The 26029-nt window shown below is 42.2% G+C and overlaps 1 protein-coding gene across 1 annotated transcript; it reads right to left on the bottom strand.

Moving 5' to 3' along the window:
* Positions 1-1914: 1914 nt before the first annotated feature.
* WSB1 (WD repeat and SOCS box containing 1) lies at positions 1915-24562 on the bottom strand. Its single transcript, XM_049772785.1, has 9 exons — positions 24316-24562; positions 15091-15259; positions 14012-14280; positions 11932-12063; positions 10817-10917; positions 8466-8638; positions 6489-6602; positions 3755-3862; positions 1915-3328 (listed from the first exon to the last, which is right to left on the bottom strand). The coding sequence occupies exons 1-9, from the start codon at positions 24353-24355 to the stop codon at positions 3169-3171; spliced, it is 1266 nt and encodes a 421-aa protein (XP_049628742.1). The 5' UTR covers positions 24356-24562; the 3' UTR covers positions 1915-3168.
* Between the last annotated feature and the right edge of the window lie 1467 nt (positions 24563-26029).

The raw sequence follows: 26029 nt of genomic DNA, 5'->3' as shown, positions 1-26029 counted from the left end.
TTTTCCTCTATAAAATACAGCATTTCGAGTCTTTAAATCCTCTTTACTTATTTCTAAATGTCTTCCAAAAGAGAACTCCTTTGGCCTCTCTGCTAATTTCACTTGACACCAACAAATATGCAGTAAAATTACATTTATAATTAATATTTTTTTTAATTTTTAATTTTAAATTATGAGAACAATGATGCAAAGGAAGAGGACAAGGTAAAGTTACCGTGGAAGGACAATCACCAATAACAGAGTTCTCAAGAGGAAATCCCGTGAAGCAGCTGCCTTTTATAATCCTTTTTTAGATGAGACTGGAGAGATAGTTGGCCAGGAGGAATTCCTAAGAACAGAGCCAGGAGTAACAACCCCTGAGCATCACAGGTGTGGCACAAAAACTAAAAGAAAAGGGCTGGAGAGGTGGCACTAGAGGTAAGGTGTCTGCCTTGCAAGCACTAGCCAAGGAAGGACCGCGGTTCGAACCTCCGGAGTCCCATATAGCCCCTCAAGCCAGGGGCAATTTCTGAGCGCTTAGCCAGGAGTAACCCCTGAGCATCGAACAGGTGTGGCCCAAAAAAAAAAAAAATTCCTTTTAGAATTTGCAGACATGGGTTCAATCCCTAGTACAACATATGATCCCAGAGCACAAAAACAAAAAGAGTGGAATTTGAGGTTTAAGAGAAATTGAATCAGGAAGTTAAAGACAATTATTAGATGGTTTCACCTAAAATATAATTACCTAATTCAAACTAGCTGGCAAAACACTAAAATAACTTATACTATGAAAAACATGGCTCTGGGGCCGGGTAGGTGGCGCTGGAGGTAAGGTGTCTGCCTTGCAAGCGCTAGCCAAGGAAGGACCGCGGTTCGATCCCCCGGCGTCCCATATGGTCCCCCCAAGCCAGGGGCGATTTCTGAGCACATAGCCAGGAGTAACCCCTGAGCGTCAAACGGGTGTGGCCCAAAAACCAAAAAAAAAAAAAAAAAAAAAAAAAGAAAAACATGGCTCTGCAGAGGGCAGAGAATTAACAGGTTATCCTGATACTGTGGGACACAAAGCCCAGCTTATGACAGTTCATGGTTTAAGGCACTTGCCTTGTATTTGGCCTACCTTGGTTCATCCTCTGCACCATATATGGTTCCCATGCATAGTCAGGGGTCACTGCTGGGCACTGAGTCGAAAAACAGATCCTAAGCATCACCAGTGTTCGCCCTGAAAATAAATTTCCTATTTGTTTTTGGCCCACACCCAGGATGTCTAGGGGTTATTCCTGCTCAACACTCAGAGGACCATATGGGATGCAAGGAATTGAACCCAGGTTAGCTGTCAAGCAACTGTACAATCACTCCCTCAAATTTTCTTTCAATTGGATATGCTGGTTGAAGAGTAAAGTGTTTAAAGGCATGCAGAGTGCTCACTTCGGTAGCACATATACTAAAGGCATGCAGAGTACAAAATAGTAACTTCCTAATAGAAAAGAAGAATCAGATTAAAGCCCCAATCCTAAATGCATAAATGAATAAAATCTTACAATGGAAACAGATAAACATCCCACTCTGAAATCACTTGATCCCAGCTTGGGGTGCTTAAATTCCCTTCTTTTAAGATAATAATAATCTTTTTTTTTTTTTTTTTTTGGTTTTTGGATCACACCCAGCAGTGTTCATGAACGGTTCCTCCTGGCTCTACACTCAGAAATTGCTCCTTGCAGGCTCGGGGGACCACATGGGATGCCGGAATTCGAACCACCATCCTCCTGCATGCAAGGCAAACACCCTACCTCCATGTTACCTCTCCGGCTCAAGATAATAATCTTAATTATCTCTCATAATTCCCAAAGAAAATTTTATTTACTTCACTAAAAAACAAAAATAATGGAGACAGAATTATAGGAAGTCTTTCATTATATTAAGAATGACTTGCGACCATTTTTAAAACAAATCTTTTAATTAAAAAAATTCAACAAAAATATATATAATTGAGCATTTTACATAATACATACATTCTTTTATCTGCAGATAAGATAAACAGAAGGCAAAAGGAGATATACTGTATTGCTTTTCTTTGGCAAATCACCAGTATTATCCTCTGCAGAAACAAATGATACATATTAAAAAAAAACAACCCTCCCAAGCAATATAACCCAGGGTCTTAAAAATAATTGTCCCTTAGTATAAACAAAGTATTTAGCAAGAATACAGTAGATGAATATCTCAAGCTGACTAGAATTTATAATACTTTATACCACAGGGGTTAAAGCAGCAAGCTGCTTTCCAAAATTCTGGCCTACAGCAGTATTTAGTGAAGGAAGAAATACTTTTTTTCTAGTTATATTCTGCCTAGTTTTTACTCCAGAACATCACATTCAAATTCTACTCCTCAGGTGTCATTCCTAAGGAAAATCTTTCACTTGACAAAAACTGTTTCCCTTGCAGGTGACTTGTCCAACAACTAACAGGCAAGTCCATGTTTTGCATGAGACAATCCTGCTTTATTACACCAATATTTACTTTGTAATGCAGTATTCCAATTTTTTTAGACTGCTTCTACTTTACAGCAAAGAAAGATATTCATATAGATGTATGTACACACACACACACACACTATGGCTCTATTGAAGAAATATATACATGTCAGAACTAAACATTAGAAAAGCAAAAAGGTCTACTCAACATAGAGCAGCTCATATCTAAATATATACATGTACGTATTTGTTTTCACAGTTAGATATTATGGGGAAAGTTTATACTTGACAGTTTAGAAATATTTCTCTTACAGTTGATAAATAATACTTAAAAATTTTAACTCATCAAAAGGCAGTACAAAACATATCAAGTTGGTTCAAGCAAGTAACTCTGTGGTAGAGTATTTGCCTTGCATGTATAAGACCATGGGTTAAATCCCAGCACCACCAAAAAAATAAAAAGAACAAGAACACTTCAGAGAGATAGCTGATAGGTATGAGAACATGTGCATTCTCCATCCCAAGCAATGTTGAGTGGGACCCAACTGTTTTCTCTCCTCCCCACAAAATGAGTAAAAAATAAATCTCACAAACAAAACAAAACAAAAAGGTATCAAATTAAATAAATTTGCTAAGCCTTGAAAATATAACACTTGAAGTCAGTAAAGCTTGAGGTTTGTGTGAAGTAAATTCGGTTGGTCCCCAAAGACTGAATCCTCTAGATGCGATAGGAGAGGAATTGCAGGATTTTGGAAGGAACTGGCAGTGCCAGGACTTCATGGGGAGACATCACTCTCCGGATCGACATTCGGCATAAATGCTGAAGACTAGGAACCTGCCTTGGAGTGGCCCAAAAGTAGACGCTTCCATCTTGTGTCCTAAGCAAACAAACAGAAGTCAGAAGCTGAGTCATCTACAGCTATGCCTTTGACATTCTAGAACTCACACTGACCCCTAAGGCTACGCACTAAAACCACAAGTGTACACTGAAATGTAATTAATGGTGACACTATAAAAAGGCAATAAAGGACCACTATGAAGAGTTGGGTTTTTTGGTTTTTCTTTTGGTTTTTGGGTCACACCCAGTAGCTCAGGGGTTACTCCTAGCTCTGCGCTCAGAAATCACTCCTGGCAGGCTTGGGGGACCAGATTGAATCAATATCGGTCCTGGGTCGGCCTCTTGCAAGGCAAATGCCCTACTGTTGTACTATCTCTCCAGTCCCCCAGTATGAAGATTTATTGAAAATTAAATACTAGTAATATAAGCAACCTTAAACAGCTTCTTAAGCAGAAAAATCTCTTACCCAGCAGCTAAAACACTGCCATCAGTAGAAAAGGCACAGCAAAGACCATTGCTCAAAGGAGCAACTTGTACTGGACAATCCTCATCAATTCTCCAGAACCTCACCAACCTGAAAAAAAAAGAGAAACTGCCCAGTGATAATCTTGTAGAATTAAGGGGAAAAACAACAAATAGCAGTTAAACGTATCAGAGACACCTCACCATGTCACTACATACACACATATATGTATTTACTGTTACCAATAAATTATTGTATCTTTCTTTATAAAATATATTTGGTCTATACCAATCAGAATATTGGCTTATTTCACTTAAGCTAAAACATATGGGCTTTCTATACCCATTCCTATTCAGATCCAAAATGCTCACAATTTTGTCCTTACTTTTTGCACAGACCAGCGGCCAGTTAAGTCTCTCTTTTTTTTTGGGGGGGGGGGGGGCCACACCCGGCAGTGCTCAGGGGTTGCTCCTGGCTTGACTGCTCAGAAATTGCTCCTGGTAGGCACGGGGGACCATATGGGACAACGGGATTCGAACAACCACCTTTGTCCTGGATCTGCTGCTTGCAAGGCAAAACGCCGCTGTGCTATCTCTCCGGGCCCCAGTAAGTCTCTTTTATTCTCTAAGTCATTTAATCAAACCTTGTCACTTAAGCAGAGTGGGTATAGTAAAGAAAAAAAACTGACACTCCAAAATCTAAGCAAACAGAAAATCGATAACAAATAAAGAACACTCCCTATATGTCTGCTAACATTCTGTATTCTGGCAATGTGATATGTAGTTAACCAGTGATGGTATAATGCTAATGCTCTGTATTTGTGGTGCCCTAGATTCCATCTCATACCTTGGGGCTGAAGGTCACTTTCTGAACTGATGTGACCAAACTGCACACTGTAAGATTAGTCCATACAAAATGAAATCATTACTAGTTTTTGCTGCATCTTACTCATATGGTGCTTCATTTGAGTCATATATATAGTGAATACAAATTACTGCGTTTTTTATTACTCAGTTAGTTTTGAAAAATTCCTTTAATCTTTACTACCCACTTTGCCTATACTAGGTCATCAAAAAATAAATAAGGAACACTGTAGAGGCGGTTATCTTTAGTTTACATGAATTACCTTGAGGCTATCCTCTTTCCAGCTCAGGGGCTCACTCTCAAGATACTGCAGGATATATATATATATATATATTTTTTGGTTTTTGGGCCACACTCATTTGACGCTCAGGGGTTACTCCTGGCTAAGCGCTCAGAAATCGCCCCTGGCTTGGGGGGACCATATGGGACGCCGGGGGATCGAACCGCGGTCCTGATCCTTGGCTAGCACTTGCAAGGCAGACACCTTACCTCTAGCGCCACCTCGCCAGCCCCCCCCCTTTTTTTTTTGGCCCCTATTTTTTTAATTTTTAACTTTTTAGGTTTGGGGGCCACATCCCCTAGCACTCAGAGCTTATACCTGGTCCTGTGCTCAGGGGATCATATAATAATAGGGATTAAAATGGGGCAAATCACATGGGAGACAATTGCTTCTCACCCTCACCCCCCAGGTCAGTATTCTATAATACATCAATAGCCTCTGTGCATCTTATCAAGAAAGAACAAACACAAACTATAATAAAGTTTTTTTTTTGTTTCCTGGGTCACACCTAATGGTGCTCAGGAGCCACTCTCAGTGGCACTCAATGAACCACTTGGTGCCAGGGATGGAACTGGGGCTGTCCACATTAAAAGCATGTACTCTTGACCTTTGAGCTATCTCTGGCCTCCAGAATGTTTTGTTTTGAGAGGGGTTTATCTGGTGGTGCTCAGGGAACCATACAGGGTGCCCAAGATTGAGCTTGAGTCAGCCACATGCAAGGCAAACACATTCTTGTATTATCTCTCTGGTCCTCAGAAAAAGCTTTGTTTAGGAGCCAGAGCAAGAGTAGGGCAGTAGGGCACTTGTCTTGCACGCGGCTGACCCAGGATGGACCTGGGTTTGATCTCCTTTGTCTCATATGGTTTCAAACCACGAGCGATTTCTGAACACATAACCAGGAGTAACCCCTGAGCATCATCAGGTGTGGTCCAAAAACAAAAACAAATAAAGAAAAGCTTTGTTTAAGCCTTAGAAACATTTTCATTTAAAAAAAAAAAAAAGAAAGAAAAGAAATCTTCTCATTGGGACCAGAGAGATAGCACAGCGGTAGAGCATTTGCCTTGCACACAGCCGATCCAGGACTACCAGTGGTTCAAATCCTGGCACCCATGCCAGGATGCCAGGAGCAATTTCTGAGTGCCAGGAGTAACTCCTGAGTGCTACCGGGTATAAAACACCACCCCCCAAAAAAAATATTTTCATGGGGGGTAAAGAAAGGGGTAGAGCAATAATATAAGAGATAAGGTATTTGCCTTGCAAATAGCTAACCTCAGTTTCATGCCAGACATACCGAATGGCCTCACGCAAAGTGTCAGGTGTAGTCCCTGAGTACCACAGGGTATGGCTTGGCCCACTAGCCATTGGGATTGGGAAAGGTAACTGAATGGACTAGACTAGAGCTGGTATTCTGCATAGGAACTCATCCTTTGCACCACAAGGAGTGAAACCCTCACCCGTTACCCCCACAATGAGTCCTGAAGTACCACTAAGAGTGTCCCCCCAAATAACAACAAAGAGCATATTTTCATGAAGTGAAAAGACAAAAGGCAATAATAGTTAAAAGCATGAGATCAGGCTATAATTCTCACTTACTTATCATCAGCAAGGCTTGCAATATGTAGTCCATCATGACTGAAAGATACAGATCGGACCCATCTGTCATTTGCCCCTCCAGCAAATATCGGAGTAGGCGGGGGAAACAGGTGCCTGAGGTCAAATAATACACATTTTCAGTGGAAAGAAATGTCACTTCAAGAAACAACTATACATGCAAAAAGTGTATCCAATCTGTAAGTTACCCTTAAATGACTACAACTAAGAGGACTAAACAGAGCTGGAATTATCCAAAGTAATTAAGCCAGTCTTAATACAGCTATTAACCTCTCTTTTTAAATGTGATTTAAGACATATCAAAATTAGCAAGTCCAATAATATAATTATCACTTGCATAGTGGTTTTGTGTTTTGTTGTGTTTTTGGGCCACATGTGGTGATATTCAGGGGTTACTCCTGGTTCTGCATTTAGGAATCACTCAAAGCAGGCTCAAAGGACCATACAGGGTGCCATGGATTAGCCGCTTGCAAGTAAGCACCCTACCTGTTTTACTACCTTCAGCCCCCATAAATTTATTTTGTTTGGGGGCCATACCCAGCAACGCTTAGGGGTTACTCCTGGCTCTGCACTCAGGAATTATTCCTGGTAGTGTTTGGGGGGAACATACTGGATGGCAGGGTGGATGGAACCCGGGTTGGCCACAAGCAAGGCAAGAGCTCTATTTGTTGCACTATTGCTCTGGCCCTATAGTGATAAATCTTTAAGTAACAAGATCCACATCAAAAACAGATGACTGGGGCCTGGAGAGATAGCACAGCAGTACAGTTTGCCTTTGTAAGCAGCCAATCCAAAATGGGACGGTAGTTCAAATCTCGGCATCCCGTATGGTCTGGTCCCCCATGCCTGCCAGGGAGGTGAGTTTCTGAGTGCAGAGCAAGGAGTAACCCTGAGCACTGCCAGGTATGATCCAAAACAGATGACTGGGGACTGAGAGATAGCATGAAGGAAAGGCTTTGCCGTTGCATTGCAGAAGGATGGGTGGGTTCGAATCCCGGGCATCCCATAAGGTTCCCCGAGCCTGCCAGGAGCGATTTCTGAGTGTAGAGCTAGGAGTAACCCCTGAGTGCTGCCGGGTATGATCCAGAAACAAACTAAACAAACTAAACAGATGACTGGATTTGGGCGAAGTAGTAGGGCGTTTGCCTTGCAAGCATCTAACCTAGGATAGACCGTGGTTCGATTCCCCAGGCATCCCAAACCAGGAGTGATTTCTGAGCACAAAGCCAGGAGTAACCCCTGAGCGTCACAGGGTGTGGCCCAAAAAAAACAAACAAAATAAAACCAGATGACTGGATAAACTACTCTAGCCATATGAAAAGATGAAGTTATAAAATTTGCTGCTACCTTGGAGAGTACCAAGCTGAGTGAAATCAGTCAGAGGGAGAGGGCCAGTCACAGAATAATTCTTCTCATGTGCATGATATAAAGAAACATAGCAGGGGAATAGAAATAAAGAGCACAAATCATGTGCATGATATACAGAAACATAGTAGAGGAATAGAAACAGAGCACAAGTAATATGTAGAAAGCTTGTTAGGTTGTAAAAAGATTGCCACTCATACAAAGGTAAGCAAAGGATACAATGACAATGGTCGGTGGAAGCGGTCATTCTGAATGACAGGCTGAAAGGAGGTAAAAGGATATGCGTGATACACTATTGGTGACAGTACTGTAAACCACAGTGCTAAAAGGAAATTAAAAAAGAGGAAAAGCTGTCAGCCATAGAGGCTGGAGGGAAATTGACCATTGGTGGAGGGAAGTGGATGCTGTATACCTGAAACTCAATAATGAATAATTTAGTAACTTTGCAATTCTCTACCAAGAGCCAAATTTATTTTAGAATTTATAAGTGAAGATTTGAGCTCTGAATTAAGCACTAAAGGATAGATTGTAATTCTTGGTTTCATGTAACAAAAACATATTGACAGCCAGAGAGCAACTGCAGACTATACCCACCCAAATTCCATCAGAATGTCTCCAGTATATGGGTCCCAAATATATACTCGTGTGTCATAAGATGCAGTAGCCAGTAATGCTCCATCAGGAGAAAAGTCACAAGCTACAACATCATGGTGATGTCCCTCCAGTTTCCGTATCATGGTGTATTTCTCCATATTCCAGAGAAAAACCTGCAATAAAAAGGCAAAATGTTATAGCTTCCTTCAGAGACACAGAGGACAAAATGGCATATCTTAACTAAAACTGCTGCATTTAATTAAGATTATATTAAATTAAACGTCATAAATTATGAATAATTAAAATATGCTCAGTGTCACAGTCAGATTAAAATCAGTCTTTAAGTTAATTAAGTAAACATGCAAACTCTATTCAAATGCTTCTGTTAAATGTTAATTAAAAAATAAGCCTAAACATAAGAAGGCAGTGCAATTTAACCACAAAGTTATACTGAAATTCATTTATTCCCCCAAACTAATTAACTAAAATATACAGAAATAAATAGGGTTAAATACTACAAACCCCCTCTTCTTCTTTTTTTCAGAAGCTACCAAATTTTAAAAAAATATACAGACAGAAAACGTAAGGTTAACAAATTGTTACTCCATTGGCATCTCCCTTTGAGATAATCACTTGTTTACAATAGGCTTGGGTCACCAACGTGAGCCTAGGAAGAGAAACAGATACTGCAAGCAAAGAGAATTTTCACAGCCAAACGAAATTTCTTTGGCAAACAATAAAGGATGTTAAACCACATTACAAAATGAAAACACTAATTTATGAAAATAATACAATTCAACATTTCTGTGAGTTAAGATTTGTTAATCTTATTTTCCCCAAACTGACCACAATCATTACTTATTTAAAGATAAAACATTTAAGTTACTTAAGGACAAGTTCACACATAGTTTTACAGTTTTTAAAGATCAGTGAACTGTGCAGAATAGCTCTAAATATGATGCTAATTTTTAATGTTAAACATGAACTTAGAAGTTTAAAGCAATCCTTGTAAGACAGATAATCGCTTCTTGGAGTAAAAGCGATTCTTTTGTTTACTTTTATTTCTGCACAGACAAATATTATTCCAAAGAAAAATACAAATTTTAAATTGGTTAAAAGAATTAAAGATACCTACAGAATCCCCAAAAATAGCACAGAGAAACCATCGAAAGCCAATTACATTACATTACATTACATTGGTTTCACGTGTTAGACTCCCAATTCCATCAGACTGAAAGACCAATTTACTCAAGGAGTCAAGCAGGTTTCAACTGTGGAGTAATTATTTTAAAAAAGAAAAATAAGAAAGAAAGAAAAGCAGAAAGTGGACATCGACCAGCACCTGTGTACGTACAGTACACCTTGCAGCCGAATGCAAGGTTACTTCATCCTATGGTAAAGGTCGCCCCCAGCCCGGTAGCCAGAGATGCCACTCTTTCTGCCCAGCTAACACCATTGTGCGCCTGTGTGCGAGTGGTGCCAGCATAACCTCAATCACACCAATATTGCTGCCACCACCTGTGACAGGGAAAGCAAGAAGCATATGGAAAACACACAGCCTAAAATAACAATGTCAACAACTAGCTTTGCTCTTTATGAATTTTAAAGAACTATTTCTAATTTTTCAATATTTGCAACTATCATTAAACATACATTTTGGCTAAATAAAATACATTTTAACCAGTCATCCCACACCCCCTCCCCCATAACTCAGTTACTATAATCATCACATGTATTTACATGCATTTGGTCTTTAATCATTGTCATAAATACCTGCAGATAGTAAGATCTCTTTATACAAAACTCAGAGCTGATAGACAACTAAGAGTTCATCTATAAGAAGTGTGACCTTCTGAGAGTCACTTTATACTTAAACCTGACTACAAACATGCTCTGAAAGACAGGACATATTAAATTTCACCTAAAATTCATTGTAAGACATACATAAATACAATTTATATTCTAATTACTATTTTTCCAGTTAAAAGTCTAAAGCCAGCTGGCTCTTTTAAGACAGCAAAAAAGTCTCCCCAAATAAATAGAATAAAAATAAACAAGAGAATGTCCTAACTCTTGAACTAAATCTCTTCTAAAGTATGCAAACTTGTCTACCTTACAAATATTACATACTCCCTCATTTTACAAAAATTATCTCTAGCTAAACACAACCCAATATTTTACTTCACAATCAATTTTTTTTAATTTCCCTCATGCAAATTCTTCCCGATCATGAAATAAACCATTTAAGATATTCATGACACCGAGCAGACATAATAGGTTACTCAGATTTAAATGATTATGCATACATTACAATCCAATCATAGTAAATGTACAAGAACTTTGACACGTACTGCTTTACTGGCTCCCACTGAACACAGCATAGAAGAGTCAGGAGAGAATACACAGCTGTACACCCAGTTCTGATGGCCCCTCAATACTTTCATCATGTTTCCTATACAAAAAAATATTGTTAATCCTGTTAATTAAAATCCTGTTTAATCAAATGATCAAGCACTTTAAATGTCAGAATCACAAATCACCTCCGTCTACACTGAGTCATTTATATACCACAGGGTTTGATAATATACACTGGTTGATTATTGTCAAGTTTTAATGCAACAAGCAAGCTCATTTATGTTATTTATAATGAGCTGAATAGCTATGATGAAGACAGCAGAGCATTGCTCACAAGCCTAAAATTTTTACCACTGGGCTCTTAAAGATGATAGCTGACCCTTCAACCACTGCAAGCAACAGATATGTGTAAGCACAATCAAATGTGAGAGAATTAAGAATGTGTGCTGTCACCTCAGCAACATCAGAAAGAAGGGAGAAAATAAAAGTTTTGTTAACACTGTAAACTCTTTTAATAAGGGCTAAGAAGGGGAAGAAATGCTTATCTCCAAACCTTTGAAAACAAGGAAATAAAGGTAAGCTCTTTCAACCCTGTAGGCATCAGAATTATCAAGGGTTCAGAAGAGTGCTGAACAATGATATTCCACAACACCATTGAGGGAAAATCTGCATTTATAAATAATTTCATATTTGCTTGCTAATAGTCATAGGTTATAAATTCTACTATATGAATCATCTTAAACTAAATTTTGTAAATTAATTTGTTAAAATTAAATTAAGCTACAAAAATTTTTATCAAGCACATAAATAATCTTCCCTAAAATAAAAGAAACAAAAACCAAAACCCTAAAATTGAATCAGGTGGTTGATAATGATCTGTGTGGTTGGTTTTTCATAAGTAAGAGCAGACTGCTTTGTTAGAGTAACTGCTGACTTCTATTGTGGGTCACATGTATGATTTTGTTTGATCCACTTAGGAAACAGACCAAAAGATTAGGCAGAGAAAAGAAAACCATGTCCATATGTCTCTTTGAAATAGAATATTCAGATGAGCCCAATACAATCCTAGTATTATCAACCAATTATTTACTATAATCTGGAAAAAACATACCATCATCTTTTAGGTCCCACACTCTTAGAGATTTATCTCTTGAAGCTGACACAAGGATTAAGCTCCCATCTGGAGCAAAAGTTAAATCTCTGACCACATCAGTATGATCCACCAAGTTAAGGAGGAGTTTTCCTGAAAGAAACAGAAAGGAGGAAGTGCAGAGAAATTTTGGAGGTTAAAATAAGGTTCCTTGCCATTCTAAAAAACAAGGAGTAGGCCCGAACACAGTGAGTAGAGTATTTGCCTTGCACATGGCCAGCCCAGGTTCAATTCCAGACATCCTATTAGCATTCATTTTCCCCAAGACCCTCAGGAGTGATTCCTGCGTGCAAGCAGAGCAAGGAGTAAACCCTGAGCATCACTCAGTGTGCCCATCCCTCCTATCCCCCAAAGTAGCCACCTCTATTTTCCAAATGTAAAATGGCTGAATCCAATTAAAGCATTTATGGATTCATTATGCTATTTTATTTCTGGGCCATACCCAGCAGTGCTAGAGCCCCCTACAAGGCCCTTGACCAGTCTCTGTCCCTGTTTACATTATTTTACAATGGATCCTTTCCTGAATCAGAGAGGGAAGCTTCATGAGTACTGTGAAAGCCACGGGCCCTGGTTTAGTCCTACTTGGTCTCCTGACACTACCAGGAGACCCCAAACACAAGGGAAGCAAACACTGGGTCTAGTCCAAAAACAAAATATAGTAAAGTGGATATTTTTTCAGGAGCATAAAATCTATTAGAAAATATTTAAAAGGTGACCAGTATACATAGTTCAAAATTAAGGAGTTTGTAATATATATATGGCCAATTCCAGTTTTGATTCCAATACTACATATGGGCCCCCCTCAACACTTCAAGGAATGATTCCCTAAGAAAGACAAGTCCAGCTTGAATCCCAGAATATGGCCCCCAATTAATTTCAGGAGTGATTCCTGAGAAAAGACAGGATCAAGCCTTGAGCACAAGAGCTAGTCCTGGCTTCAAATCCCCTTCCTCCAAAAATAAAAGGGCAAATAAAATTTTAATGTAAATAAATGAACTTATCAACCTAAATTGTTATCAATTATTTCAAGAAAATATCCCTCCCCTCGTATACTATGATTTTAAACAATTATTTTTGCTTGGAGGCTACACCCGGTGGTGCTGTGTTGAGATCCTCCTGGCAGGGTTACGGGGACAACCAATTAAGGTAGCAGGTATGAATACATGTTATCAACATAAAGTATTTTAGTTTATAATAGATTTTATTTTAGTTTGGGGCCCCAACAGTGTTCAGGGTTTAATCCCAGCTATGGTGAAAGATCACTGGTGGGTTATTCAAGAAACTATATGGTGCCATAAATCGAACATAGGCATCCAGTATGCAAGTCAAATGTTCCACCACTGAGCTACATTCCTGACCATTACAGTTTTACTTTTAATTGCCCAACTAATTTAATTTCTCAACCTATCTAGTTAATCTTTAAATAAAATGACACAAATCTCTCAAAGGTTAGATAATGATTGTTGAAAACCAGATTTACCTTGAAAGCCACTAAACTGTCACTGAAAACAACACAAAAAAAGTAAAAAAACCACACACACACAGTCACCTAGACATTTGAGTCCTAACCAAGTTACTAGTTTGTGTGATAATTAAATATTCCTTTCCTGCTATAACAGTCTCTTCAAAATGACCAATATGAATTCTATATCCCTAAATTAAAACTATAAAGTTAAGGGCCAGAGCAACATAGTATAGCTTGTACATGGCTAACCTGAGTTCGATCCTCAGCACCATCTGGACCCCAAAACCCTGCCAGGACTGATCCCTGAGGATGGAATAGGAGCAATCTTTAAGCATCACTGAGTATAACCCAAAAGCCAAATAAAACTATAAAATTAAAATGTTGGTCAGCCAGAAACATTTTCTCCTCTACAATAATAAGCTCCTCAAAACAGAAGTCAGAGAATTTAATCCTCTGTACTATTTGGTTGTAGTCTTCCCCCCCAAACTCCTCAAAACATAAATTCTTGTGCCTGTGAACAATATGCACCAAAAATGCATAAATCTGGCTGCTTACGATCTATGACTACATACATACCTGTATATGTATCCCATATTTTGATACGACCATTGTTTAGCCCTGTTGCAAGGAGCAGTTGATCTTGTCCAAATCTGAATCGATGCCATTCTATATTTACACAGCAACTCTGTTTTTCTGGAACTGAAGATCCAAAAGCAAGACTCCAGACTATATCTCCGCAGTCTATAACATGTTCACAAAGTTTATTTTTCTGACCACCATCACTATTTTGTCTTGACAATCTCAAACTGCTTGAATTGGTAATATTCTTGGTGCCATGCAAAAGACTGGGAAGTGGGGGATGAAAGACACAGATTAAAATCTGGCTATTATTTACCTTGGACTCCTGTGGATACTCAAATAATAAATACATGTTAATATAAACTCCATATTATTCTAAGTGATACTGAATAATGTCAAAAATTTCCCAAAAATCACTATATCAGTTAGAGTCATCAAATATATTTGGGACCAGAGCAATAGTACAACAAACAGGTAAAGAGAGAGCTTGCCTTGCATGTGGTCAACAGGGTTCAACCCCTAGCATCCCATATAGTCCCCTGAGCACCACCAAGAGTGATGCCTGAGTACAGAACCAGGAGAAATCCTCAGCAATGCAGAGTATAGCGCCCCCCTCCAAAATCAAAACAAAAAATATATTGGTGGAGAGTTAGTTCAAAGAGCTGGAACATGTGCTTAGAATGCAGAGGCCTGGGTCTGATTCCCAACAACCAAGAACAACTCCAGAGCATTGAGCAGAGGAGCCCCTAAGAACCAAACACCAAATCAAATATAACAAACCCTCAAATAAGGCACACAATCTTTTGTGAATGAGGCATGAGAACCAAACCCAGAGCCTCAAACCTGCAACAAATGCGCCACATTCCCAGACATAATGTCTTTAACACATAGAAAAACTTGACACAAAAATAACTGACAAGAGTCTATATAATGTATAACATCAGACAATTCATAACACAAATTCTCCAATACTTGCATTTATAACAGTTTTCCAAGAAAAAATATCAAAATATTTTTACTACCACTGTACACAGAAAAAAATGATAGATTTAAAAAAGAAGACAAAAAAATCTTACAAGTTTTTTTGGCACTGGGACCACGGAACAAGTTTCACTGTACGATGTCCTTGTGACCAGGCAAAGTACGAACCATCTGGAGCAAAAGCAACAGTCCAATTTTCACGACCACATTTCTTGTCAAAAGGAGCTGCTGGAGCTAAAAGTTCACCTATAGTACGTGATCTCACTAAAAGGAAAACCAAAAAAATAAAGTATCACTTGGAAGCAACCAGAATGAGATGACAGTCATACTATCCTAGAAATCCATTCATTCCATGGAAAGTAGGAAGGATCCATCCCCCTTTTCTGTTCAAATAACCTATGAAGAGTTCTGCTCTGTCATGAAGGAGAGTTTTATAGGTTATATTATTTTCAAATTTTGGTAACCTGACTACCTCAAATTTCCCAAAAAACTTAAGAAAACTGGACAATAATATAAAGATCAATCAGGCTTAATAACTACTTAACTCTGACTTTTGTACTGCTTTAGAATTTCAAATTACTAATATTCAAAATACAAGAGACCTAATACTTTACAAACAATATCCTACCTAAAATGTTTGGTAATCTTTAACAAACCATACACCACTCTCCATGCCAAATCTACTCATTAAGAATATGTAAACTATTATAAAATACTAGTATTATGGGACAGAATGATAGCAGTAGGGCATTTGCCTTGCACATGGGCCAACCTGGGATGGATCTAGGTTGATCCCTGGCATCCCAGATGGTCCTGATGCCTGCCAGGAGCAAGAGCAGAGTCAGAGCCAGTAGTGGCCCCTTACACAGCTGGGCATGGCCCAAAAAGCAAAAAAAAAAAAAAAAAAAACAACCAAAAACCCCCCACCAAAAAAAAAAAAATTACATAATTCAAAGGAAAGCACTAGCGAAACGGATTATTTTCATCTTTTCTTGAAGCCAAAATCACAAAAATCACAAGAACCTTTAGAACTAGAAGATTTAAAGCTATTTAGTCCAATCCCTAAACCCCTGGATGGCGAACCTATGGCACACGTGACAGGTAAGGGTCCCTAAGTAAGATTTGCAGCGGAGGTGCAGGAGGTGAGTGTGCTGGTGTCTGCTTTGCAGCTCACATGGCTACAGGGCCGGATGGCCATTGGGAGGACTGGGCATTGTGTGGCAGTTGGGGCACTCAGGCTCAAAAAGGTGTAGCCATCATGTAGGGCCTAAGCAATGTTTAAGTGGGCATTACATTTGGGATTCTTTTTTTCTGCAAAAAAAGATTTATTCCAATTTCTTTTATAATGTTTCAAATAAATTTAATTATATATTTTTAATATTTTTTATTTTTATTTAAGCATCTTGATTACAAATATGATTGTGATTAGGTTTCAGTCATGTAAAGAACAACCCCCCTTCACCAGTGCAACATTCCCACCACCATGTCCCAAATCTCCCTCCATCCCACCCCACCCCCCACCTGTACTCTAGACAGGATTTCCAGTTCCCCATTCATTCACATGGTTATGGTAGTCTCAGTGTCGTACTTTCTCTAGCTGCACTCACCACTCTTTGTGGTTGAGCTTTCATGAAGTGAGCTGGAAGTTTCCAGCCCTCCTCTCATTGTCTCAGGATTGTTGCAAAAATGACTTATTTTTCTTAAAAACCCAGATGAATGAGACTATTCTGCGTCTCTCTCCCTCTGACTTTATTTTCACTCAGCTGGATTCTTAAAGGTCCTTAAACGGGCCAGGAGCGACCGCACTGCCCAACCTGTGAAGTGTATATCCATTTAAGCGCTCTAACTTCATACATTTTAAATTTAGTTAAGAACACTTATACTTCGGGCCCGGAGAGATAGCACAGCAGCGTTTGCCTTGCAAGCAGCTGATCCAGGACCAAAGGTGGTTGGTTCAAATCCCGGTGCGTGCCTGCCAGGAGCTATTTCTGAGCAGACAGCCCAGGAGTAACCCCTGAGCAATGCAAAAAAAGAACACTTAAATTTGGGGTCTGGCCGGTGGCGCTGGAGGTAAGGTGCCTGCCTTGCCTGCGCTAGCCTAGGACGGACCGCGGTTTCGATCCACGGCGTCCCATATGGTCCCCCAAGAAGCCAGGAGCAACTTCTGAGCGCATAGCCAGTGAGTAACCCCTGAGCGTCACAGGGTGTGGCCCCCCCCCCCCAAAAAAAAAAACAAAAAAAAAACAATTAAATTTAGCATTAAGCATCATCACCAAAACTGTCATATTGGGGCCGGAGAGATAGCAATGGACGGCAAGGCGTTTGCCTTTCATGCAGAAGATCATCGTTTCTAATTCCCGGCGTCCCATATGGTCCCCCATGCCTGCCAGGAGCAATTTCTGAGCATGGAGCCAGGAATAACCCCTGAGCACCACCGGGTGTGAACCCAATAAACCCACAAAAAAAAAAACAAAAAAAAAAACAATTGTCATATGAGCACATAAAATATATTTGGGGGGGGGGGCATTTAGCACAGAGGGTAAAGTACTGAACTATGGCCCCAGAGAATCACCAGGAGTGATCCCCTTAAGCAGAGGTAAGAGAAAGGCCCCTTCCTGGGGCCGGAGAGAGATAGCATGGAGGTAAGGCGTTTTGCCTTTCATGCAGAAAGGTCATTGGTTCAAATTCTGGCAATCCCATATGGTTCCCCGAGCCTACCAGGAGCGATTTCATGAGGCAGAGCCAGGATAACCCCCTGAGCGCTGCCGGGTGTAACCCAAAGTACAAAAACAGAAACAAAAACAACAAAAAAATAGAAAGCCCTCAACACTGTAGGGTATAACCCTCCCCCCACCAAAAAATCCCCAAAATAAAGAGCATAAGAAGCATGTCCAAAAGTTCATAGCATATATGTGTAGATGCAACTCACTTGATTATATTTTGTAAATTCTTTTCTGTGTATGCACCTGGGTCATGAACCCAGAGCCTCACATATGCAAGGCAAATGCCCCTCTATCTACCAGAGCCACGTATCCCTGGCTCCAGATTTAATTTTTAAATCCAAAGGTGTCATGGCTGGTCTCGATTTTACATTTGCCTACCTCTTGCCTTTTAGTAAGCTTTGAAATTATGGCCAGTTATGGGGTACATTACTTTATTTGTGATTAACTGTGCAATCAGTTCTATAGTATTGTTAGTCTGGGGAGGAGTGTGTCTTTTCAAACACATGACCCGGAGAGGTAGTTCAGCTGGTAAAGGCATTTCCCTTGCATGTGCCTATTGAGGCTCAATCCTGAGAAGTGCATATGGTTCCAGCAGTGATTCCCTAAGTATAGAGATAAGCTCCACTGAGCATGTGAGTGTGGCACTTAAACCCAAAACCGCTCCCCAAATTAATATAAGAAAATGAAGAGGCTGGATAGTGCAGCAAGGTAGGGTACTTGTCTTTCATGAGGCCAACCCAGGTTTGATCCCTGGCATCCTATTTGGGCCAGGAGCCTGCAGAGTAATCCTAAATTCAGAGCCAGGATTAACTCCTGAGCACCCCTAGATGTGGCTCAAAACAAAACAAATATGTAAATGAGATATGGGCCACACCCAGAAGTAAAAAAGTTCTTTTTTTTTTAACAGTTGTTTCTTTTTTTTGGGGGGGGGGGGTGTCACACCCGGCAACACTCAGAAATCACTCCTGGCAGGCTCGGGGGACCATCTGGGATGCCGGGATTTGAACCACATCCTTCTGCAATGAAAGGCAAATACCCTACCTCATGCTATCTCTTCGGCCCCACAAAAAAGTTTTTTTGTTTTTTTTTTTTTGGTTTTTTGGGTCACACCCGGCGATGCTCAGGGGTTACTCCTGGCTGTCTGCTCAGAAATAGCTCCTGGCAGGCACGGGCGACCATATGGGACACCGGGATTCGAACCAACCACCTTTGGTCCTGGATCGGCTGCTTGCAAGGCAAACGCCGCTGTGCTATCTCTCCAGGCCCCCAAAAAAGTTCTTAAAAGAACTTTTCCTGGCTTTGCGCTCTGGGAACCACATGCATATGGGGATCTACCAGGGCTATGGTAAAAATGGTTGCAAATGAGGAAGTTCCTTACCTCCCTGTACTATTGTTTTTGGCTCCTCATATAGTACATCATTATTCTCCTATTGCTAGAACATTAGTACATGTACACAAAACCTCCAAACACACTCACTTGATGGATTAATAAAAAGTACCAGCTGTAAAAAAAGTAGAAGAGAAATGTTTACACATTTTCCTTTGATACACATAATAAGGTGTATGTGTAACATAGATATAATCAGAAATTTCCCTCTTTTTTCCATGCTTAAGGCTTACTCCTAGCTTTGCACTCAGGAACCACTCCAAGCACCCTATCTGTTGTACTATCACTCTGACCCCCAGAAATTTTCCTCTTCTAGGACAGAGGAACAGCTCAATTTACTGAGTTTATAATCAAGAGGCCCAGGTCTGATCTACAGCTCCACATCCTCTAAGCTGAAACCTACCCTTAGCAGAGCTGGTTCATGTACTCCTCCTCAAGCAAATCTTCCTCCTGGCCACCTACCCACCCCACCATTCATTCCTAGACATTAGCCTTTGAAATTTAATCATGTTGTCACATTTATAGAATGAGGACAGTCATGCTATCAACAACAAAATCTTTTCACCAGCTTAAAATCTCTAGTCCTAGTGCTAGAAATAGCTGACAGTCTGAGTATGCACTCTGAAAGTGGGAGGCTAGAGTTTGAATAACCACAACCCATGGTCCACACCAATCAGAAACAATCTCCCACTAGAGCCAGGAGTAGCCCCTGAACACCACAGGGCGTGACCCAACATCTCCTTCCTTCAAGAGCTCTGGTTCTTTCCATCTCATTTTATGAGCCACACCCAGCAGGACTTGAGGGCCACTCCCAGCCAGCTCTTTGAATGGACCTTTCGCACAGGGTTAGAATACAGGCCTCCCTCACATGTTTTGCGTGCAGTAAGCCCACTAAGTCATCTTTCCAGCCCCCCACCCCCATAGTCTTCTTTCCCCTCATCTTCATACTTTCCTTGATAACTTATGGCATTCATAAAAGTGCCACCAAAATATGTTTACTTTTGGGGCCGGGAAGGTGGCGCTAGAGGTAAGGTGTCTGCCTTACAAGCGCTAGCCAAGGAACGGACCGCGGTTCGATCCCCCGGCGTCCCATATGGTCCCCCCAAGCCAGGGGCGATTTCTGAGCACATAGCCAGGAATAACCCCTGAGCGTCAAACGGGTGTGGTCCAAAAACCAAAAAAAAAAATTTTTACTTTTATTATATTACTCTTTAGTGAAACTCTTTAATATCCTAAGTGTATAATTTAATGGCCTGGTTTGAGAGAAAGTTTACCTGTGGGGGAAAGTAGCCAAGAGATGACCCTAGATCATCTCTAAATAGATCAACAACTGAGTCATGGAACCAAGCAAACCAGATTCAGTTCCTTCTTCACATTCTTCCCTACAATCTCATAATCAGCAAAGAGGACCTGTGAGAGTGTCTTGAGGAAGAAAACAGCAGCTCAGGTAGTTTGCCCCCTGCCACAGAAACCTCTAACTATTTGTGGAATCTTGCCTCTCCTCTATGGCAAATACCCAAGAAAAAGAGAGAAGGAAAGCCTTACAGACAGAAACAAGGTTGCAAAGACAAAGTGCTGCTTAACTTGGTATCCAAATGCTACTTTATAAAGAAACAAAGAAGCGGATCTTTAAGAAGCTTCTACTGCTGGATAAGTAACTCTGGTACAGAGCATTCCTTGTCTATGCGGCTCTGGGTTCATTCCTCTCAACCAAAAAAGTAATCAAATGTACATTATATACAGAAAATTGTGAAAACTGAACTTAAAACTACGGGGCCAGAGAGATAGCACAGCGGCGTGGTCCGTCCTAGGCTAGCAAGGCAGGCACCTTACCTCCAGCGCCACCGCCCCGGCCCCACCTAATTTTTAAAGAAGAATCACTCCTGGGTGTGTGTGTGTGTGTGTGTGTGTGTGTGTGTGTGTGTGTGTGTGTGTGTGTGTGTGTGTGTGTGTGTGTGTGTGTGTGTGTGTGTGTGTGTGTGTGTGTGTGTTTTGGGGGAGGGGTCATAGGTGGTTTTTGGGATCAAATCAGTCAGGCAGCATGCAAAGCAAGCATCTTACCTGTTGTACTATCTTTCTGGGCCCTGGCTCTAATTTTTAACATTTAATAAGAATTTTAGGGCCCGGAGAGATAGCACAGCGGTGTTTGCCTTGCAAGCAGTTGATCCAGGACCAAAGGTGGTTGGTTCAAATCCCGGTGTCCCATATGGTCCCCTGTGCCTGCCAGGAGCTATTTCTGAGCAGACAGCCAGGAGTAACCCCTGAGCACCGCCGGGTGTGGCCCCAAAACCAAAACAAACAAAAACAAAATAAACAAACAAACAAAAAAACATTCAAAGGTTAGTCGGTGGATGCATTTTTTTGTTTGGGAGCCATGATCATCATCAGTGCTCAAGACTTACTCCTGAGTCTTCACTCAAGAGCCACTCTTGGCATTGTCTGTGAGATTATATTGGGGGCCTGGGACTAAACCTGGGTATTCCACACCAAGGCAAGATGCCTTATGCACTATCCTATCACTACAGCACCTTCAGTGGATACGTTTACCTTATGTAGTTAATTCATCCACAGAAGAGATTGGGTAAAAGTTTTCAAAAATGATTCATCCAGATGAAGAGAACCACAGGGATATGAAAATCAGGTCTATTTCGAATATTATGATGTCAAGTAGGGGAGTAATGTCCCATTGAACTAAAAGCAAGAATTTTGTTCTGTTTTGTTCTTTGGGTCAGACACGGCCGGTGTTCAGGGTGTTATTCCTGGCTCTGAGCTCAGAAACCTCTCCTGGAAGGCTAGGGACCAAACTGGGGTCCCCCGACCCTGAGATGTCCATAACGCAAGAACTTTTGTGCTATTTAGCTTTAGGATATACTTTGAAGTCTGAAAATATAGCTAAAAATTAAAATTGGGAGATGGGCTGGATCAATAGCAGAGTGAGACCCAGGTTCCAATCCCTGGCATTTCATATGGTACCCAGAGCTGCCAGTAGCAATTTCTGAGTACAGAGCCATGAGTTACCCGAGTTGCCACTAGGTGTGGCCCCAAAACAAAACAAAACAAAACAAAAAAAAGCAAAAAATACATGGGGAAATATTATGTTGTATTTTAAAGTTATTAAATAAGATGTCTCCAAAACATAAATGTTTTGACTTCTTCAAAGCTCCCCTTTCTCTTGAAACACCAGCCTCACCTAGTTAGTAAAAGAGCACATTTATGGGGCCGGAGAGATAGCATGGAGGTAAGGTGTTTGCCTTTCATGCAGGAGGTCATGGTTCGAATCCCGGCATCCCATATCGGTCCCCGTGCCTGCCAGGAGCCATTTTCTGAGCCTGGAGCCAGGAATAACCCCTGAGCACTACCGGGTGTGACCCAAAAAACCACACACACCACACACACCACACACCTCACACACACAAAGCACATTTATTAACTCAAATGCATGATTTAAGCATTGGCGTTGTCTCCAAGATCTCTTTCCCCCTTCTTGTTTTATTTCACAGTGCATGGGATCAAGATCAGGGATACACCACAAGCATGGCTCTTCAACTGAGTGATATCCTGGCCCTGAAAAAAGTCCCTAAAAAATGTGGAGGTTCTGGGCAAGAGCAATAATACTGTGGTTAGGGCGTTTGTCTTGCAGTCCTGCTCATCAATCCCTGACATCACATCTGGTCCCTGAAGGATGCAGGAGTACAGAAAACACTGTGCACCTCACCACCACCAGAAAAAAATAAAAGTGGAGGTTCTCTAAACAGAAGACAGAAGAAAGAATGGGCTGATCGCCAAACCAGTGAGATCCTGGGCACCCCATGTGGTCTCCTGAGCCCCACCCAGGAATGATGCCTGAGCACAAAGCAAAGAGTATGCCCCAACATAGCCCAGAGTGACTGAACTAAAAAGTCTCTGGACATTTCAACAGTTAATGAAGGTACCTTGTATATATCAAAACGATCGTGTTAACTTTATTTAAAAAAAATTTGTTTGTTTTTGGGTCACACCCGGCAGTGCTCAGGGGTTACTCCTGGGTCCATGCTCAAAAATCACTACTGGCAGGCTCGGCGGCACCATCTGGGATGCCGGGATTTGAACCAATGACCTTCAGCATGCAAGACAAACGCCTTACCTCCATGCTATCTCTCGGCGCCTATTTTAAATTCTTAAAGAGTACATTTGAGGGCAGGAAACTAGCTCAAAGAGGTGGAGAGCATACCTTGACAGGCGAGGAGCTTCTCTTCTTTACTCTGGAGCACAGAACAGGGTAGCCCACCCAGCACCGATGGGTGATATAGCTCCCCAATCCAAAGAGTCAATAAATGCCACTTCTGGGGCCAGAGATAAGAGATATCTCTGATATCTTATATGTAAGGATAGATATATATCTTTTTTTTTAAAACTTTACTGATTGGTAGTTGGGCCACACCCAGAGTTGCTCAGGGATCCCCTCCTGGCTCTGCACTCAGAAATCGCCCCTGGCAGGCTGGGGGATCGCTTTCAAAGGGCAAACGTCCCACCCCTGTGCTATCTCTCTGGCCCACAAAGGTATCTACCTTAATTTTAGATATCTCTAAGGTATTGCCTTGCAAAAGGCAGGCCCCGATTCAATACCCTGCACCACGTAGTAGAGTCAGTCCCCCGGAGCCCACCAGCCCTGGCATGTGATTGCCGGGCCTTGAGCATCGCCGGATGCAACCCCCAAAACACCTTCCACCCCAATACATCTTGCAATAATGTTTTCTTAGTCAGGTCCGACGTTATTCACTCTATTGATGAATGCGCAGCCCCGTCGATGCCTCCAAAGCAGCAGATGCCCGTCGCAGGACCTTAGTAAATTTAGCATGCAAGGCTTTGGAACCCAGACACAGAGCATTGGGGTGGCATCGGCCTTCCTCCCCGCACCGACGCCCGCACCCCTGCAGCCCGCTCCTCCCCCGGCGCACTGCCGGGGCGAGATAATCCCCGCGTCTCCGCCCCCCCAAAACCGCTGACGCCGTCCGTCCCAGTCGCATCCTTTTCAAAAGACGCCGGTGCCGCCGGAGTCCACCTGTCCGTCACCTGTCCATCCCCAGCGATCGCGCGGGGCCCCTGCTTCCCTTCCAGGCCCTCGGGCACCCCTGGGAAATCCCGCCCCGCCCTGGGCCGGGGATGATCGGGGGGCGCCCCTGGCGGTCCCCACCCGCCCCCCAGGCATGGCCCACCGTGCAGGGCCTCACCGATCTCTTTCTCGTTGACCCTCAGGGGAAAGCTGGCCATCTATGGGGCGCCGTCTGATTCCGGGGACCACCAGGCGGACGCGAAGGACCCGAGCGGAGCAAGGAAGAACGTGGAGCGCCGAGGGGCGTGACCCGGTGCCGGGGAGCAAAGGCGGGGCGGGCGCGGGGCGGGCCGCTGCGGCTGCTGGTCGACGGCCCCGGGGAACAAGCTGCGCTGCGGCCTCTGGGACCGAGCTCTTACGGAAGTCCCGGGGCGAACAATAGACCCTCTGCTGCTGGCACTGCTACTGATGCGACGCCGACGGCCAACGAGGACACTGGAGACAAAATGGCGGGCGGCCCGAGTTATATAGGGGGCGTCGGTGGGCGGGGAATCCTGACGTCACGGGGTTGCCACGCCCCCACGACGTTCGGGACGTGACGGTCCGGTGGGGCGCTCCCTCTCTCCCGAGCGCGCGCGCGCGCGGGCGTTGTCTGAAGAGGGCCCGGTTGTGGGGGCTGAGGAGGAGCTTAGCTGAGCTTCTCTGCCTTGCCTGAGGGGAATTTCGCTTTGTCAGAGTGCGGGCTTGCTCTTTCTAAGTTAAGGAGCCTTTGGAAAGGCAGACTGGTTGGCAACTACTAAGGGTTAGCCCATGATTTAGAGGTTGGGTGGCATTGAAAAGAGAAAGATATTTCTCACACACACACACACACACACACACACACACACACTTTAGCCTATGATTTAGAGATTGGGTGGAATTGAAAAGAGAAAGATATTTCTCACACACACACACACACACACTTTAGCCCATGTTTTAGAGATTGGAATTGAAAAGAAAAAAGACATTTCTCACACACACACGTACACACACACTTTAGCCCTATGATTATTAGAGATTGGGTGGAATTGAAAAGATAAAAGATATTTCACACACACACACACACACACACTTTAGCCATGTTTTAGAGATTGGGTGGAATTGAAAGGATAAAAGATATTTCACACACACACACACACACACACTTTAGCCCATGTTTTAGAGATTGGAACTGAAAAGAAAAAAGACATTTCTCACACACACGTACACACACACTTTAGCCCATGATTTAGAGATTGGGTGGGATTGATAAGAAAAAAGGCATTTCTCACACACACACACACACACACACACCACACACACAACAGTAGCAAACTGGAGGTGGCCCTGATGGGGGAAAAAAGAGGTCATATGTGCATGCATATCACTCTGCCTCTGCCGATTGTTCAGGGATGAGCCAGACAGCTTTGTGAACAGAACTGGCAGAACTGGGAGACTCGACTGAACATGATGGCTTCCACCACAGCTGCCTTTGTCCCCTCAGGCCCTGCCACCAGGCCTCCCTCAGGGCGTGCAGCAGTGAGGCAGATGGTTAAGAGGAGCCTTGTTCAGTGACGGGCAGAGGCGGTGTCAGCCCACCACTAACTGCCTTCGTTCACACAGGGCTTGGCTTCTGGGAAGCCATTATCTAGACCAAGGCTGAGGACCCTGAAGCCGGATGCAACCCTATTCCCCATGACTTATTTGTATTGTAATGAGTCCTTTTTGTGGACTTGATGCCTTAGTCCCCAGGAGGCAATGCAACACTAGGAATTTCAAAATATGTGGCAGATACTGTTGGGCGGGGGAGTTGCACCCTCTCAAATGAAAATATGTAAGGCAAGTTTTCTTGTCTCTTTTTTCTTTGATTGAGC

This window comes from Suncus etruscus, chromosome 1 (assembly GCF_024139225.1).
Source record: "Suncus etruscus isolate mSunEtr1 chromosome 1, mSunEtr1.pri.cur, whole genome shotgun sequence".
Lineage (NCBI taxonomy): Eukaryota > Metazoa > Chordata > Mammalia > Eulipotyphla > Soricidae > Suncus > Suncus etruscus.
This window is presented reverse-complemented; position numbering and strand designations above follow the sequence as displayed.